Source organism: Hesperophylax consimilis, chromosome 21, assembly GCF_061612785.1.
Source record: "Hesperophylax consimilis isolate HC1 chromosome 21, BYU_Hcon_1.0, whole genome shotgun sequence".
Classification (NCBI taxonomy): domain Eukaryota; kingdom Metazoa; phylum Arthropoda; class Insecta; order Trichoptera; family Limnephilidae; genus Hesperophylax; species Hesperophylax consimilis.
Window position 1 is genome coordinate 30,405,984 of NC_142856.1, and position 17,313 is coordinate 30,423,296.

The 17,313-nt window shown below is 32.6% G+C and overlaps 1 protein-coding gene across 1 annotated transcript; it reads right to left on the minus strand.

Moving 5' to 3' along the window:
- Positions 1 to 1,190: 1,190 nt before the first annotated feature.
- On the minus strand, positions 1,191 to 14,243 carry LOC149413838 (lymphocyte antigen 75-like). Its single transcript, XM_089644481.1, has 6 exons — positions 13,912 to 14,243; positions 13,312 to 13,497; positions 8,182 to 8,439; positions 5,694 to 5,894; positions 2,757 to 2,978; positions 1,191 to 1,471 (listed from the first exon to the last, which is right to left on the minus strand). The coding sequence occupies exons 1-6, from the start codon at positions 14,006 to 14,008 to the stop codon at positions 1,191 to 1,193; spliced, it is 1,245 nt and encodes a 414-aa protein (XP_089500607.1). The 5' UTR covers positions 14,009 to 14,243.
- Positions 14,244 to 17,313: the final 3,070 nt, after the last annotated feature.

The following is a 17,313-nucleotide window of genomic DNA, read 5'->3' on the forward strand; positions in this document are numbered from 1 at the left end:
CTTATATTTTATTTGTTTTATCATACTTTCATATTTTATTTTATTTGTACCTACTTATCTCTGTATATAACATTGTAGTTATATTTTATGGAATGTGTGGGATTGCACTCACCTCCCCACATTCTGGAATAAACAATTATTATTATTATTATTAATGAGATTGCACAAACTCATTGATACTACTGTAGTATTACTAATTACTTTCTCAAATACTACTGTAGTATTACTACTTACTTACTCAAATACTACTGTAGTATTACTAATTACTACTACTGTCGTCACCGTCACTAAAACAGTGTAAGTTTGTAGATGATTTTGCGTAACGAAACCTAGCATAAAGGGTTTAACTAAACCTACTATAGATGCTTTGTAGATGATTTCTCCCAACAAAACCTAGCCTTAAGGCTTTGTAGATGATTTTTCACAACAAAAATTACTCGTGGTAGTGAATGAAACGGTATAAGTTTTGTAAATACGCCACTCGAATGAGCGACGTTGACCACCACTCGTGAGAGAGGAAAAAATAACATTTACCGACGTATTGTATGAAAGTAATTAACTACTTGCCGTGATCACTACTTGAGTTGTAACATTTTACTGTATAAAATAAATTATTTATGAAAGCTCTATTAGAAATAAACCTAAGGCTTATTTTGCACATTCCCCTGGTTACCAAAAGCATGATCAATCCTTCATTGACTGGATTAATGCATAATAAAATGTACACTTCCACATTCCCCGGTTACCAAAAGCATGATCAATCCTTCATTGACTGGATTAATGCATAGTAAAATGTACACTTCCACATTCCCCCGGTTACCAAAAGCATGATCAATCCTTCATTGACTGGATTAATGCATAATAAAATGTACACTTCCACATTCCCCCGGTTACCAAAAGCATGATCAATCCTTCATTGACTGGATTAATGCATAATAAAATGTACACTTCCACATTCCCCCGGTTACCAAAAGAATGATCAATCCTTCATTGACTGGATTAATGCATAATAAAATGTACACTTCCACATTCCCCCGGTTACCAAAAGAATGATCAATCCTTCATTGACTGGATTAATGCATAATAAAATGTACACTTCCACATTCCCCCGGATAACATAAGCAGGCTCAATCATTAACTGGGTTAATGCATAGTAAAATGTACACTTCCACAATAAGTTAATATTACGATTACAATCCTAAAGCTTTGTTTTTACCATCAATTGTCCTGAATTGTCCATCAATCCCAATAACGCCCACCATGACCATATCCTTATCAAATTTTCCAGACGGATTACTATTAGCATAATCAATGAATATGTCCGCGCAGAGTTGTGCTTCCTCTGCGCTGTTCAGGATAATAAGGTGCCCTTGTTCGGCTGCACACACTTTGAAGGCGTCGTTCCAGGAGCTGTCGTTGTTGGTGTGAAGTTTATAACTGCTTTCTGGCATCGAAGGATAATGTTTGTATCCTGTAACAGATAATCTTCGTAAGTGACCATTGTAAAAAAATATTTTTTTACATTTGTCGAAAAGAATGTGACCTTACTGGGGTACCTCGTTTGTGTGAATTATAAATTGTAAACAAGTCAAGTTTTTTTAATACGTTAATTAGTAATTTTTGTAAGCGTTTAAAATATAAAGATAACCATAACATTATACAAGAAAAATGTATAGTGTTTTTCCACTATACAGCAAAGCAAATATTCATTAGAAGAAAAAAAAAATTTCAACAAAATAGTGGAGGTCAAGAGAAAATTTCTTACTTCAAACGTCCAAGATTGAATATGCCATTTTTAATTTGTGTTCGGGAATATTCGTTGTAACTTCGGATTTAACGATGTTTCATACTAAGATCAAATCCATTGTTAATATTTTGTTGGAATTGTCCACAGACATAGGAATTAATAGACGAGAAGATAATGGCGAGGGGTAAAATCAACTGTTGAAGAACGAAGGGAGTAAGGCTGACTGTGATTCGTCAATAAATCAATCTGACAGTAAATAGGCATCTCGCATTATAATATCACCATTTACTTCTTAAAAGTAAAATCTGCTTTAGAATGAATAGACATTTTTACATGGGAGCGCAAATTACTCGCCACGTTATGAACAAATTTGCGAAGTCCAAATTCGGCAAAAAAATTCGGTTGCCTTTTCAGAGTCGAATATTTCGTTTAAGTATTTAGTTAAGACACTTTTATAAATGTTCATAATTTACTTCCCAGCAACCAACCAGCTTTGTGTTTCGCGTCCAGACGTTTCTCGATGTGATAGTATATGTTTCTAAAACTGATCTATATTATACGATGTGAATATGCTTAAAATAAAGTAAAATAATGCTTATATATGGAATGTAATACGACAATTGGGTTTATTCTCTTTTTCAAATCTATTTTTACAAGTTTTCATAGTACAAGTCAACATTTTGCCGTGTTATTTCGTAAAATGAACCGATGATGCCTCGACCATAGTTCGCACAAGAATGATGACGTCACGTTTTCAAATTTCACTTGAGGCCATATGCGAGCCCAGCCGGCTCAATGGAACCGGTATGGGGAGTGGGGATAATACGCTATTAATCACTTAGGGCAGGTCTACTAATATTCATATATCTATGGAATTGTCTTAAAATGCGATCAGGGCGCCACAAGCGACAACATTTTTAGCAATTTTAGCCAATCGGGATAATATCGCTGCCCGTTTTACACTCTTAAAAAGCTATTATAATAATATTAAAGAGTTTTTGATACGTACCACAGCCTGTAGATGCTTTAAGGGCGCTGGAGTCCTCCTTCGGATTTAAAATGTTCTGCTCGCACATGAAGAAGAGTTTTGATGAGGCACAAGGTACATCGTTTAGTCGAAAGGATCCACCCAGGGTTGCCGCGTGTTGCGATAGCGCACCGCATCGACCCGTTCCAATGGAGGGGCTCCCGGGACCCCAGTCTCGGTAGCCTGCATCGAAGAGGGTCATTCCTAAAAACACGAGATTTTATCACCAATAAATATATGTTTAGTAAATATTAATTATATTTAATGCAGATAAATTGAGTTTGTATTTTCCCAATTTATGATGTAAATATAGCTGTAAGTATTAGGAGGAATGGCGAAACTTAAATTTGTATTTGAGGCCAAAATACTTAACTAGACTGAAAATATTTTTACAATCAAAGTGTACGATAAATATCTAATAAGGATATGTGCTATTTTTTATTTGAATATAAAATTATAGAATACAAGCCATTAAAGCAGATGATTTTTTATGATTTTAGAGCGATTTGAGTAAATAGTTTTATTTTTATTTTCCGACTTTATGTCCGGGTTAAATCTTCTCCAAAGGAAAAACTAAACTTTTCCACACACTTTTCCACAATTTTATTTTATTTTTTAATTTTTTTATATTGAATTTTCACAAGCACCATGTCGTTGGCTGGCACGATTTGAATTTTTATTAAAGTTGTTTGGTCGCGTACAAATAAATTTAAGACATTGAGCACTATAGGTCTGCTTAAGGTCCAAAATTTCAGTTTCTTGGAACAATTGTTTAGAGGGATAGGATTTAGTTTTTTGGTACATTATCATAATAATTGATTTTTGGGCAATTTCTAGTGGTCTAAATGATTGTTGAAAGTTCCGCCCCAGCCAATTATTCCATAGGAAAGAGATAAATGAACTAGTGAGTCATAAACTAGTTTCATGGTTTTTATATTTACTACATTACTTATTCTTTTGAAAATATATTTTAGGTATCTCAATTTGCTAACAGTTTTTTCAATATGGCTGGTCCATTTAAGTTGACAATCTATAGTTACACCTAAATACTTAATACGTTTTCATCTCCTCACAGTTACAGAATGTGTTTGGATTATAATTTACGTTATGAAACTTCAAATTAAGATTGGTTTTAGGAGCCGACTTCTGTGTGTTATAGAAAGAAATACAAATAGTTTTATCATAATTTAGGGTGAGTAGGTTTCTATCTAGCCACTCTTTGACAAAAATGATCATCTAGTCAATCCACATTATGCAAGTGCATTATATAAGCATAATAAATACAAAATAATACAAAAACAACGCGTCAAATCACCAGAGATCAAATGGGAAAATAATTCAACGACTCCAGATATTTTCATATCAGAGGGTTCGGCTCGGTAGAACTTCGAATTGGACCTATAAATCCTACTGATCCCTCAGTATAAATATTTAAAAAAATCTTTCGTAATCCTACATGAATTTAAAATAACTTTTGCATTTTTATGTATAAATTCTTTGACTGAGAGAATGAGAGAGCTAGGTATAATGCCATTAGCCAAAATAACCACAATATTTTAAATAGAGTTTATAATTTGTTTAAAAATTATAATTTGGACTTACCACTGTGTAAATATAATGTAATATTTAATTTAAAACTTTTAATTTTTCCTAACCACTGTGTACATATAATCAATACAATTTTTTAAATTATAATTAGGCCTTATCACTGTGTAAACACAATGTAATACATAAGTAAAAAAATATAATTCGCCCTTACCACTGTGTTAATATTATTTAAAAATTATAATTTGGACTTACCACTGTGTAAATATAATGTAATGTATAATTTAAAAAATATAATTTGGCCGTACCACTGTATAAATATAATGTAATACATAAGTAAAAAAATATAATAAGCACTTACCACTATGTTAATATAATTTAAAATTAAAATTTGGCCTTACCACTGTGTAAATATAATGTAATGTATAATTTAAAAAATATAATTTGGCCTTACCACTGTGTAAATATAATGTAATACATATTTTTAAAAATACATTTATGTAATGTAATAAATAATGTAAAAAAATAAATTTTGATTAAAATTTTTACAAATGACTAATTTATGTAGAAACATACATTTGTAGAAAATAAATTTTAAATTTTGACCCTTAAAACCCTATTTTTTAGATTTTTTTATTTCAAATCAGCTGAGCAAGTTTAAAAAAAATAATTACTAGGTACTAACACATATTAAAAAAACAAGAAAATAAAATTATTCTCACCATCGATTGTCCTGTATTCATTTGAAAAAATCAAATTATTAAAGCCCACCATCAGGCTGTTCTTATAAACGTCACACAGCTGTGGATTAGCACGGGTATATTTCAGAAATAAGTCCGTGCTGAATTTAGCTTCTTCAGGGCTATTCAGGATGATAAGATGCGCTTTTTCAGACTCACACACTTTTTGTGCGTCGAACCAGGATTTAGCCGATGTGTAAAGTTTGTAACAGCTTCTTGGCATCGATAGATACCTTTTGTATCCTGTAATGAAAATTTTGAAAGATAAAAATATATCATTGAATTGAATTAAATCCCTCAAAATCGGTCGGTTAGCAACACAAGTAGGACCGATGTAACCAAATTTTTATTTAACTTTTTTTATAACATTTAGTTCAATATTACACAAGAAAGACCAACTTTAAAAAATGCTTGAAACCTGTTTGAAATTAGAAGCAATCAGTTTTAAACTTAACCATAATATTTAATTCAGTGTTAAATCCTGGAAATGCTTTGAAAAAAAAGCTTCAAGGCATTATTTTTTTAGGATTTTTTTTTCTCCACGAAAAAAGCCACATTTTAATGAAACTGCTAGAGTTTTTTTTAAATTTACCCCGGAATGATATTGTACTAACTTGGTAAAAGGTATGCATACCTGAAGTACAAAGATCTGAAACTGCTTGAGGTTTTTGTGATATCTTTCTCTCGCACATGAACAAGAGCTTTGACTCACAGGGATTGTAGTTCAGCTTTCTACCCAGGCCTACCATCAAAGTTCCACAGTGTTTATCGTTGTTGATGTCGTCGGGATGCCCGGCCTGCCAATCGCTGTAGCCAGCTTTTTCTAGCTTCTGTCCTATAATATCCACAAGAAACTTTAAACACAAAAGTTTAAATAACTATTACGTTCAATTCAATTAGTTTAAATTTCATCCAATTCAATTCATAACTGTTCCTTTCTTAAATTAAATAGCCTGTTCTAATAGGCCACTTGCATAACATTTTTTGAAATTCTTGTTCGGTTAAAGCAAATTTTTTTAATCGTATTTTCTGAAACCATGGCGATTTTCGGATTGTAATCGAATCATTTTTTATACACCGGAAAGATGGGACATAGTTTATGATAAGTTTATAACATTAAAAAACAGCCGGTACGAAACAAGGTGCAAATTCGTGTGAATATCCCCAGATTACGGGGATTTTTTGTGAATTTAAATGATTGTTGTATGAGGAAAATGTCAAGGATTCTACAATATGAAAACTGACTTGACTAATACCGCTTACAAGAGCATTTTCTGAGTATCAAACCATATTGAAAAATATGGTTTGATACTCAGAAAATAAATACAAGTAAAAATAAACTATAATTTTCTTTCCTTTTACAGCAAATTTTTGAACAAATTTCTATCTTTTGAGCCCGAAGGGAAAATAAAATGACTAGATAATAAAAAATAAATGCTAAATTACATAGATTTTTGTTTAATTTTAGACGTAAAGGAAATTGTGGGGAATTAGTACTGTTGGTATTTTAGAACAGACGCATTGGCAACCTGTGTTATAATATCTGTGACATTTGTATGATTTTCTACGGCTTATAATATAATGTCTTTAAATAATAAAGAAGGTTAGGAAATAAGCACAAATTATTAATTACCCAAACCAAACCCATAAAAACCTAGTTTGTGCATGTTTACTTAAACCCCCGACTTAAATACTTGTCTCCATTCGATAATTAAGTTGAAATCAAGTGTTGTTTTTTAAAAAGCCTTTGCAGCAGCGGATTTCAATCATATATTTAATCATATGTTTATCAAATATTAATTGGGTGAAATACATTGGATACCCCAACGGCGAAATAGAGAATTGCTATTTTATCCACATGTCCACCTACAAATACATGGTAAAAAACCTTATGGGCGGTCATAAATTACTATCCTTTTTATGAAATTTAAGTTAAATGCAATGACATTCTCAAGTTTGTCCGTGACTGTCGCGACAGCTCGTAAAACAATTTTGAGCGATAAATACAGCGTCATCTTTCTAAACAGTCAAAACATCACGATGTCGTGCGTGTCATGGAATGTAAAATGTCAAATATATTTACGAGATGTCAAAAAAACGGAATACAATGTTGCTATATTCAATAATAAAATCAGTGTGGAATTTTATACAAAATATATTGAACACGGATTAATTTTACATGGTGACGTCACAAGGTAACAACGGATTTATATATTTTATTATTAAAAAAACTACAAATTTCTAGTAATCTTAGTAGGAACGTCTATCCACGTAATTTTTTTTCAAGTAATTATAAAATACGTGCAAGTGGCCTATTGCTTGCTCCTTCAACCCGAGTCTCGTCAAGAATCGCACTTTCGTTTTCTTTGAGAGTTTCTCCATTCAGAATTTTCACAAATGACAGGGCAACGCCGATTAAAATATTAGCGTAATTAAGATAAAGGATATCTTGACTTGGATATTAAAAAAACGGTAACAATCTTTATGTAGGTTCTTGCCAATGCGGATGCAAGCTTACTAAATAATGAATTGGAAGGGCTGTCTTTAGTAAACCTAGCCATATTACAAATTACAAAGGGCGACTTTGGTTGGGAAAGACATGCACAGATTGCTCACATACGAGACCGGCCAATGTGCAAGCAAATAGTGATTTAATGGGAATGGTGAATCGGAAATAAAATATGGAGGTCTATTTCCACATCCAAAAGGTTCAAGAAATAATAAGGAATAATCATGGTCAGTAATAAAAGTAATACAATTTGAATGGACTTTGAAATAGTTATAGTGATTTGTTTTTGGAGTTTTATGCCGTATTGCGATACCCCCTTTTTATCCAACGTTTTGGACAGCATTGCAGTGTCCATCACGAGGGTAGATGTTTAATAAATGACAACACATCTGCCCTGATGCACAACTGTAATGCTGTCCGAAACGTTGGCTAAAGAAGAATAAATACCCCAAAAACAAATCACTGTAATACTTTTGGCCGTAAGAATCTCAAATCATACCTTTAAAATAGTTGCCAAACTGTCACCCCAACACAAGCGCCCTGTGGTCCTAAGACGTAGCCTCAAACATAACATAAATTTAATGAGGTTTAATAAGTAAACATGCAAACATACCGTCGATTGTCTTATATTTTCCCGGAAGAACCATATCATGAAAACCTAGCCACATATTATTCCTGTCAAAGTTGGTGTTCAGTGAGCTGCTAGCATATCCATTAAACGTGTCCAAGCAATGTTGAGCCTCTTCGGCGCTGTTGAGGATCACGAGATGACCTTGTTCGGCCGAACAGACTTCATATGCATCAAACCAGGACTTAGGTGTTCCATGAATTTTATAACAACTATCTGGAAACTGTGAAAATTTTTGATATTCTGAAAAAAAAAACGATTCTTAGCATAGCATTAGAAGGGTAAAGCAGTAGAATCAAAAAACTTGTTAGTCATTAAAGCAAGTATTAAAAAGAGAAATGATCAATGATTGTTTCAACATAATATTTGACCTTGAAAATTTTTTGAGCTTCAACTATAATAATTATGTTTGATTCGATACCGTTATGGTGTGATTTTTTTTTTAGAATTTAAAAATCCCTATATGATTTTATGAATTACTCTACACAACATGAGAAAAATCACAAAGTTGACTAACGAATATAAATCGATTTTCACCCACAATTGGTACTTTACAACATTGCAATAAGTTGGTAACATTCTGTATTTAAACATTTGTAGTCCACCAAATACGTTTTTGTGTTGGGCATTTTCATGCGCTTCGCGTCTCACACAATTTAAGTTTGTTTTAAAGAAAGTCAGTAGAAAAAGTTTCCAAAGCGTGAAATAAACATGACACCATAATTAATAAGAGTTTTTTTTAATTTAAAAATTTTCTCATATAGTATAGGGTTATTCATTTGACATATGGTGATTTTGAAAATCACAAACTTAAAAAGTCACTCCGCCCTAACCGTTATGCTATTTGTCTAAAATTCTTGCAAAATATTTAATATATTTTTTGTTTTTGTTTTTAAAAGAAAGACAAATATTCTCGGGTTACAAATAAAATATAGCAGATGTCTTTTATTTGCGGATGATCTCAAACTTTTGATGGAAATAATATTTTACGAAGACTGCTTAAAAATGCAATCTGACCTTGATTCTATAGCAGAATAGTCAGATAAAAACAAACTGGAATTTAATATAAAAAATGCGTAACAATGACATATACCCGCTCTCAGAAGCCCGTAGTTTTTGATTACACCATTAAAGAGAAAAAATTATGCCGAGTCAATAGCTATAAAGATCTCGGTATCGTCTTTGATCCCAAACTAACATTCTCGGACCACATATCACGACTTACTACAGCATGCTACAAACTCCTGGGATTTATCACCAGAACATGTAAACAATTTCACGACCCAGATGCAATGATAGCCATGTTTGATGGCGTCATACGAAGTAAGGTGGAGTATGCCAGTGGTGTGTGGACTCCGCACCAAACTAAGTATATTAATATGCTGGAACAAATCCAGAAAAAATTCCTCAGGTATGTCTATATGCGGATGCGTGGAACTTATCCAAGGTTCATGCACCATGTGGACTTACTTGAGGCAACAAATAGATTTAGCTTGGAAACTAGACGTCATTTATTTATTTTATTTATTTTTGTTTATTGCAGAAACAAACAGTACATAATTACATAGATGACAATAGTTACAAAGTTATGAAAGTTAGAATAATAATTGGTACCAATGACATGTCGCTGACATATATACATAGGAGGTATATTATACATTTACGGTTAAGTTACATTTTTAAGTTAAGTTAATTAGTGTGCTGGGGAAGGAGAGAGGTGTGTGTGAGTGTTTGTGTGTGTGTACGTGTGCGTGTGTGTCTGTGTGTGGTTGTATGTGTTATGTTGGCGAATTTAGTGTGCTAAAAAAGTTTTTCTTAAATAGAGGGAGAGAATCAAAAAATATATCGGTACTTGTGCTTGTTTGAATTGAGTTGAATGTTTGAAGGATGCGAGAAATAGGGGAATTGGCTGCAGCGTTTGTATTATTACTAGTTGTGTAAAAAAGGTTGGTGTGTCGAGTTCTTTTAGATGGGGTGTTAAAATTTATTTGGGATAGAAGTTCTGAGCAGTCTATTTCGTTGTGTATTATTTTATGGAGAAATGTCATGTCAGCTACCGTTCGCCTGGATTTCAGGGATTGGAGAGTGCAGATATAATTATTGTTGTATTTATAACCTAGGTACTTAATAAATTTATTTTGTATGCGCTCTATATTATTGACATAGTAAGTGTATTTGGGATTCCAAACAGGCGATGCATATTCCAGTGTACTTCTGACTAGTGAGGAATAAAGCATTACTAGCGTACTTGGATTTTTAAATAATTTACTCAGACGCAGTATGAAACCTAACATTTTGTAAGATCTAGCAGTGATTGAAGAAATGTGCGTATTAAATATAAGTTTACTATCAACGTAGACTCCAAGGTCCTTACATTCGGTTTTTGAGATCACGGGTTCATCGCGGAGTGAATAGGGAAAGTTAATTATATGCTTGTTTCTGGTGAAGGACATAGTGTGGCATTTTGAAACATTGAGGTCCAAATAATTAGCTGTGCAGTAGTTGCAGAGCCTATCTAAGTCACTTTGTAGCTCTCTGCAGTCCGATAGAGAGATTACCGTTTTATAAATTTTCATGTCATCTGCAAAGATTAAAAATTTTGAGTGTTGGAAACATGAGCCTATGTCGTTTAAGTATATATTAAAGAAAAGCGGACCAAGATGGGAACCCTGAGGAACGCCCGAGGTTGCGTTTATTATTTTGGATAAGACACCATTTATTGAGATAACTTGACTACGATTACTAATGTATGACTTAATCCATCTAAATAAATCACCATGTATTCCAAGACGAGTAAGTTTATTTAAAAGAATTGAGTGAATAACGCGGTCGAAGGCCTTTGAAAAATCGGTGTACATAGCATCGACCTGTACCCTTTCGTCCATATTGCTGTGCAAATAATTGACAAATAGGACCAGGTTAGATGTAGTAGACCGGTTTTTCATGAATCCGTGTTGGTTGTGTGTAATTGCTGTAGCGATAGTCGGGTAGAGTTGGTCGTAAACGATTTTTTCAAGAATTTTACTTAAGATAGGAAGTTGAGAGATAGGTCTATAATTTGTAACGTCATGTTTATCGCCTTTTTTATAAATGGGAGTTATTACAGCAGATTTCCACTTATGAGGAAACGTTCCTTCACTTATTGATTTTTTGAAAATTGCGCTGACCGGAATAGTGATATATTTACTACAGTTACGTATGAAGATACCAGTCATGCAAATCTTGCAATACTTAGTTTTAACATAATCCATAACTATATTGATAGCCCGTTCCTCTTGGAATGCTATGGTTTATACGTGCCCGAAAACTTCAGCCGTAGTCGTCGACACGACTTATTCAAAATACCATACGGCAGAACAGATATTCTAGCACAACATAGCATGACAAGAGGAATGGTGCTATTGAATGAAATCTCAGAAGCACTAGATATATATAATTCTTCTTTAAAAAGCCTAAAGTTTTTTTTGTATAATAATTATCTTCATAGGTGTTAAGATTGTCAAATTGAGAATTGTACAGTAATTGGATAATCTATCTGTTGTGCAATAAAATAAAAAAATAAAATAATAATAATAATAAAAAAAATAAAAATAAAAAAAAACCTGACAATATCTGAAAATCTCTTATTACCACCACATTAAGCGGAAAATGTTGCATGTGTTGTGATGGAGGACTTAGCCGGCCGAGAAATTGAACACACTGGGTGAGACCCAAGAGCGATGTCAACTCGGCCACCGACCGGTCAAATATCTTTGTAATACTAGGAAAGACATTGTTAAGATGAGACAATACCCAAAAATAATGCCAGAATCTTAAAGGCGTAAGCGATGCAGCCGCGCTCAAAAATATGAAAAGCGTCGACCTAGTGTATTGGACAGACCCGCGGTTGAATTTGCCCTATCAAATCAAATAAAAATGTGTGTATTCTTGGTATACCTTATATTGTAGGTAATAGGCATTAAAATGGCTAGACAAACGGAGTTTAGAAACGTTCTATTTCAAGCACAAAACTGGTTTTTATTTATTTTGTAAATAATTTTATAAGCAAGAAAAAAAGTTAATTTAGTGAAACTGTCACAGATAATCTTAGCTATAATACTATATTTTTTAAATGTTTTTTCCTTTACGCGTTCATACATTTTTATTGAAAAAATTTTTTTTTAGAAGTTTACATTTATATTTTTTATTGAGTAATTTATTTTATTATTTGTATTCTACTCAAGCGAAACGATAGGAAAACCTTCAATTTATCTAAAGCATATTTTTTGGTATTCATAATGCACACCAATTCGTTATAAAGATTAATCAAAATACTGATTTAGCATTAAGCTTCGCCTTACTATGTTTCTTTTGTTTGATCACCTCAAGGTATAGCGCTCATGATTATATCAAACATTACATTTCACTATCATTGAGCTTGAATTTTAATGTTATCTATTCACGGAAGAGTTTGTAGTGTTTGTGTCCAAATATACAGGATTTTCCAATAAGAGGTGTTATTTTGATATTCAATCGTAAAAGATCAATGGTTTCGTTGCTTGTGTGGCACGTAGCGCCGTCTTGTTAGTTGAAAGTAAACGTTGTCCAGATCAATACCATCCAATTCCGGCCATAAAAAATCATTAATCATCTCTCGATAGCGCAATTCATTCACCTTAACTGTTGCTCCAGCCTCATTTTCGAAAAAGTAATGTCCAATGACTCCGCCGGACCATAAACCGCACCAAACAGTCACACGTTGAGGATAGAGAGGCTTTTCAACAATAATTATTGGGTTTTCCGAGCCCCAGATGCGATAATTTTGCTTGTTGACGAAGCCACCGAGGTGGAAATGGGCCTCATCACTCAAGATGATTTGCATTTGATTAACTCAAGTGAATTTTAATAATTTCAATAATTTTAATTTTTCATGTATCGTTCCATTTTTATTAATGGCGTAGTTTCTACTTGTAAAATGTTAAAAAATTACAGCTTCAAAAGTAACATCTACCGAAATAGCGGGCTATTTAAAATAACACCTCTTATTGGAAAACCCTGTATGTTATCGTGCCTAGAATTTGTGTGAACAGTTAAAGTATTGTCTATTAATTATTAATTAGATGCATTTTTCCATACCTGTATCGTAGGTTCCACAATCCGCATTGACTGTCAAAGTGCTGAGATGTTTCTTGCAGATAAACCGATTTGTGGCTTCGCAGGGCCCATCAGAGTACTGCCCATTACGCAGCATCCGCACGCAATCTTTTTCCTCACTCGGATTGGGGTCTGGGTGGTTCAGGTATAACTCTGAAGTTGGAATATCTACAAAGAATCGCAAACAAAAAGGTAATTTTTAGTTTTAGTTAGGTAATTTTTTAAACTGAATTGATAAATCCAATATCATCACAATTTTTTTAAAATTTACAAGTTTTACGGAATAAATTTTTTCAGATTATGAATATTATTTCATAAATCCGCTTTGTGTTAAATACGTAAATTGTAAAAAATTCACACTTTCAGCTAAATCAATTTTTAGAAATCTGCCTGGATGTTTTTTAAAAAAATTATACAAAGCAATAAATAATAAAGTTAATGAAACTATACTTGAAAATACCCATGTCCTCATCGGGGCACACAACCGAAATTATTTTTTAAATTTGTTTATTTTTATTTTTAGAATTATAAACAAAGTTTTTGATATAAATTGTTTATTAAAAATAAATAATGATGATTTACCATTGATTGCCACGTAGTTCTGATGTTTGAAAAAATCATGAATTCCAATCCACATGTTGTTGGTGGTGCTGACCACGAATGTTAGCAGGGCCTTCATCTCCTCCTCAGAAGTTGGCACCACAAGCTCCGCGCTTTCCAAGGAACACAAGGACACTGCTTCTCTCCAGCCTAGCGGTATCTTGTGTTCTTTGTAAAACGACTTAAAAGTAGCTGAATAAAAGTAGTCATTTCTAAAAAATGGTTCCGGCTCCTCCGCTGATACGACTAGAATAAAACAATGTTGTAATCATTTGCTGGAAACAATTTTAAAAGGTTTCAATGGGTACTTGGAAATAATACGAGATGGCAAAGAAACTCATGAGAAAGTGGGTGCCACGGTGGATTTAAAACCACCTAGATCACAAGACAGTGGCACTGAATCAAATCAACCCCTGAACTTGTATAAGAAAACAAACAATAATGTTTATTAAAAAAATGAAAAATGTCATCTTAATATATAAAAATCAGCCTGCGTACGTTTGTGCTCGCAAAGCTCTAAAAGTTGTCCACCGATATCGCTGAAAATTTGAATGGTTGTTCTTATTATTGTGTTTAGACAGTAATTAACGCAACATCTCTGCATTGGAGTGAGATAAGGAGTCGAACTAGAGTCGATGTAATATTGTTTTTTAATAGTAACACTGCGAGATACCAAAGAAATATATTAGCAACAGCGAATTCACTAGTAATAAATAAAAATAGTATAGATAGTAAGAGTAAGGGGCTAGAAGCAAACCGGAGAAGAGTTAGGCACATAGACTGTTAGGCAGGATGAGATGGCTGGAGAATTGAAAAATATTTGTTAGGGACTTCAAGTCATAATTAAGAATATAGACGGATGAAACTCGATATTGAAATGTAGCGCTAAAATGACACGAAAACAATTGCTTTATTTAGCGTATCGTATGACAAGAATGTAGAAATCTTTAGCAGTTACATACCATCTACACAAGATATTGCCAAGCATAGAAATCCCAAAACGAACAATGCACTGCGAAACATTGTAAAATAAACTTATGGGATAATGTTTTGAACATCTGAGCAACACGGTGAAAGTGAGAATGTCTTATTCCTAGAAAGACCACCGATTATTTATACGGTGTTTTTTTAAATAATTTTGTGATAAGCTTTAACCCGGTGCGAGTAATGCGGGGTACCGCGTACAAGGCTAGAGAAAAAAAATATTCGCCTAAATAATTGACTGAGAATCGCGAAGCATTATTTTAAATCGACCGCTTGCATTTCGTCTGTCTGTAAAATTGTTTGTAGATTCCATTTCCGTTCCAAGACGATGATAGTTTTAATGGTTTACTAAATATTTCTTTTTAAGTGAAATCGTCATCTCTTATTAGCACTTTTTCAATATTAAGGTACCTGCCGAAGAAACTTTGAAAAAATAATTCTGATAGATAGTGGAAGTTTCTTTGGACAATTCTTATATTCTTAATTTGAAACAAAAAAAAAAGATTTACTATTAAATGAGAAGGTATATGTGCCTCTTAAAATTTTGTGATTTTAAAGTAAATTTTAGTTTTGATTTATTAAATATGAGAAAATTAGAATATTGGGAGCGAGGTCTACTGTTCACCTCAGGTTGGTTGACTAACGTATGGCGTTTACTTGATAAAAATATATTTCTCAAAAATAATCACAAAGGTCATTCGACATGGAATATTCTAAAATTGCATGGTGTAGTGTTAAACAAACTTTAAAAAATATTATTAAGTCCTGTTACTAGTAGAATAGAAAATATTAAAAAAAATTTTATTATTTATTTTCACATTATTTTTATTGTTATTTATGTACAGTTGTTTTACAAAGCTCAGGATGTGAGCATAGAAGTAAATATTAAGTTTTTTCTGTTTGTTTTGAGAATAATTTCTACTTAAAAAGTAGTTGCCTACGTTCTTTAAGCATGATAATTTTATTACCAATTAATAAAAAAGTGGTATTTTTACTGTTTACAAGTAAAATTTGTGTTATTATAATGTTATTTCATCAGCATTTCCGTTTGTAATATTAAAACAATAAAGAGTTTTTATCTGCTTTAAAAAAATGTATTTTATTTTGGGAAAGTTAACCACAGCGAATCTATTTGAAATTGAATGTGAAACGGAAATAATAAAAATGAACTTAATCATAAATCTGACAGGTCAATTTATAAATCTCAAAATCTCAGAAGGGTTAAGTTGTAATCTTTGTTTGTTATTAATACCATTATCTAAATTAAGTAAAATAACAGCGTAACCACAGTGATAATAATGGTCACTCGACCGACCTGGAAATTAACAGTAAACAAATTCAAAGAAAAATAAAATTATTAATTGAAATGCTATCTTTCATTGACAGCAATATATTATAATTAAGTACAAATTATAACTTTATCTGGATAAAAACAATAAGCCACTTGCATGAATTTTATAAAGGCGTGGAAAAAATCGCCTGGACAGATGTTTCTACTAGGAATACGAAAATGATACTGAAAAAACATATATTTTTTTTTTTTTAATAATAAAATAAACAAATCCAACAATTAAACAAATTTTTTGCTCGTGACGCGATACACAAAAATGTCCGGCCGGTCTCCGATTTAATTTAATTCTTAATTTGTTTTTATAAAATTCCACACAGATTTTTTTAAATATAGCAACACTGAGGCAGGGCGGTATAACTAGTACCAAAAATTGGAACCGTGAATATTTTGACGTCATATTATTGCCTAACTATATCCACCAATGAAAAACTCTGAAAGTCTATGTAATAAACTTTCAGAGTTTTTCATTGGTGTAAAGTATAATAAGTAGGCTCCGAATGAGAATTGTACTGTCTATATGTTGGCATATCTATTGTTTTTTTGGACTTTTTTTTTAATACAAAAAGCCCAAAGATGTCGATCTAGTGAGTGATTTATTTATGGACTGAGGCTTCCGTCAACTTTTTGATGTTGACATTTAACATTAATTCTCTTACGTTTACAGCCTGCAAACGTTGTTTAAAACAATTATACAATATTTACAATTATCTTCATTTTAAAACAATGAAAAAACATCCGCGCCCTCTGAAATTTGCATTTTGACCGATGTAATTACCGTACAGATTCTCACAAGCAGCTGAAGGAGCACAACGGTGAGGACACCGACTTTATTTGTATTTTGACAGATGTTATTAAGTAAAGATCTTTAAGATTCTCACAATCAGCTGAAGGAGCACAACGGTGAGGGCACCGACTAAACTTGTATTTTGACAGATGTTATTAAGTAAAGTTCGTACAGATTCGCACAAGCAGCTGAAGGAGCATAACGGTGAGGGCACCGACTAAACTTGTATTTTGACAGATGTGATGAAGAAAGTTCGTACAGATTC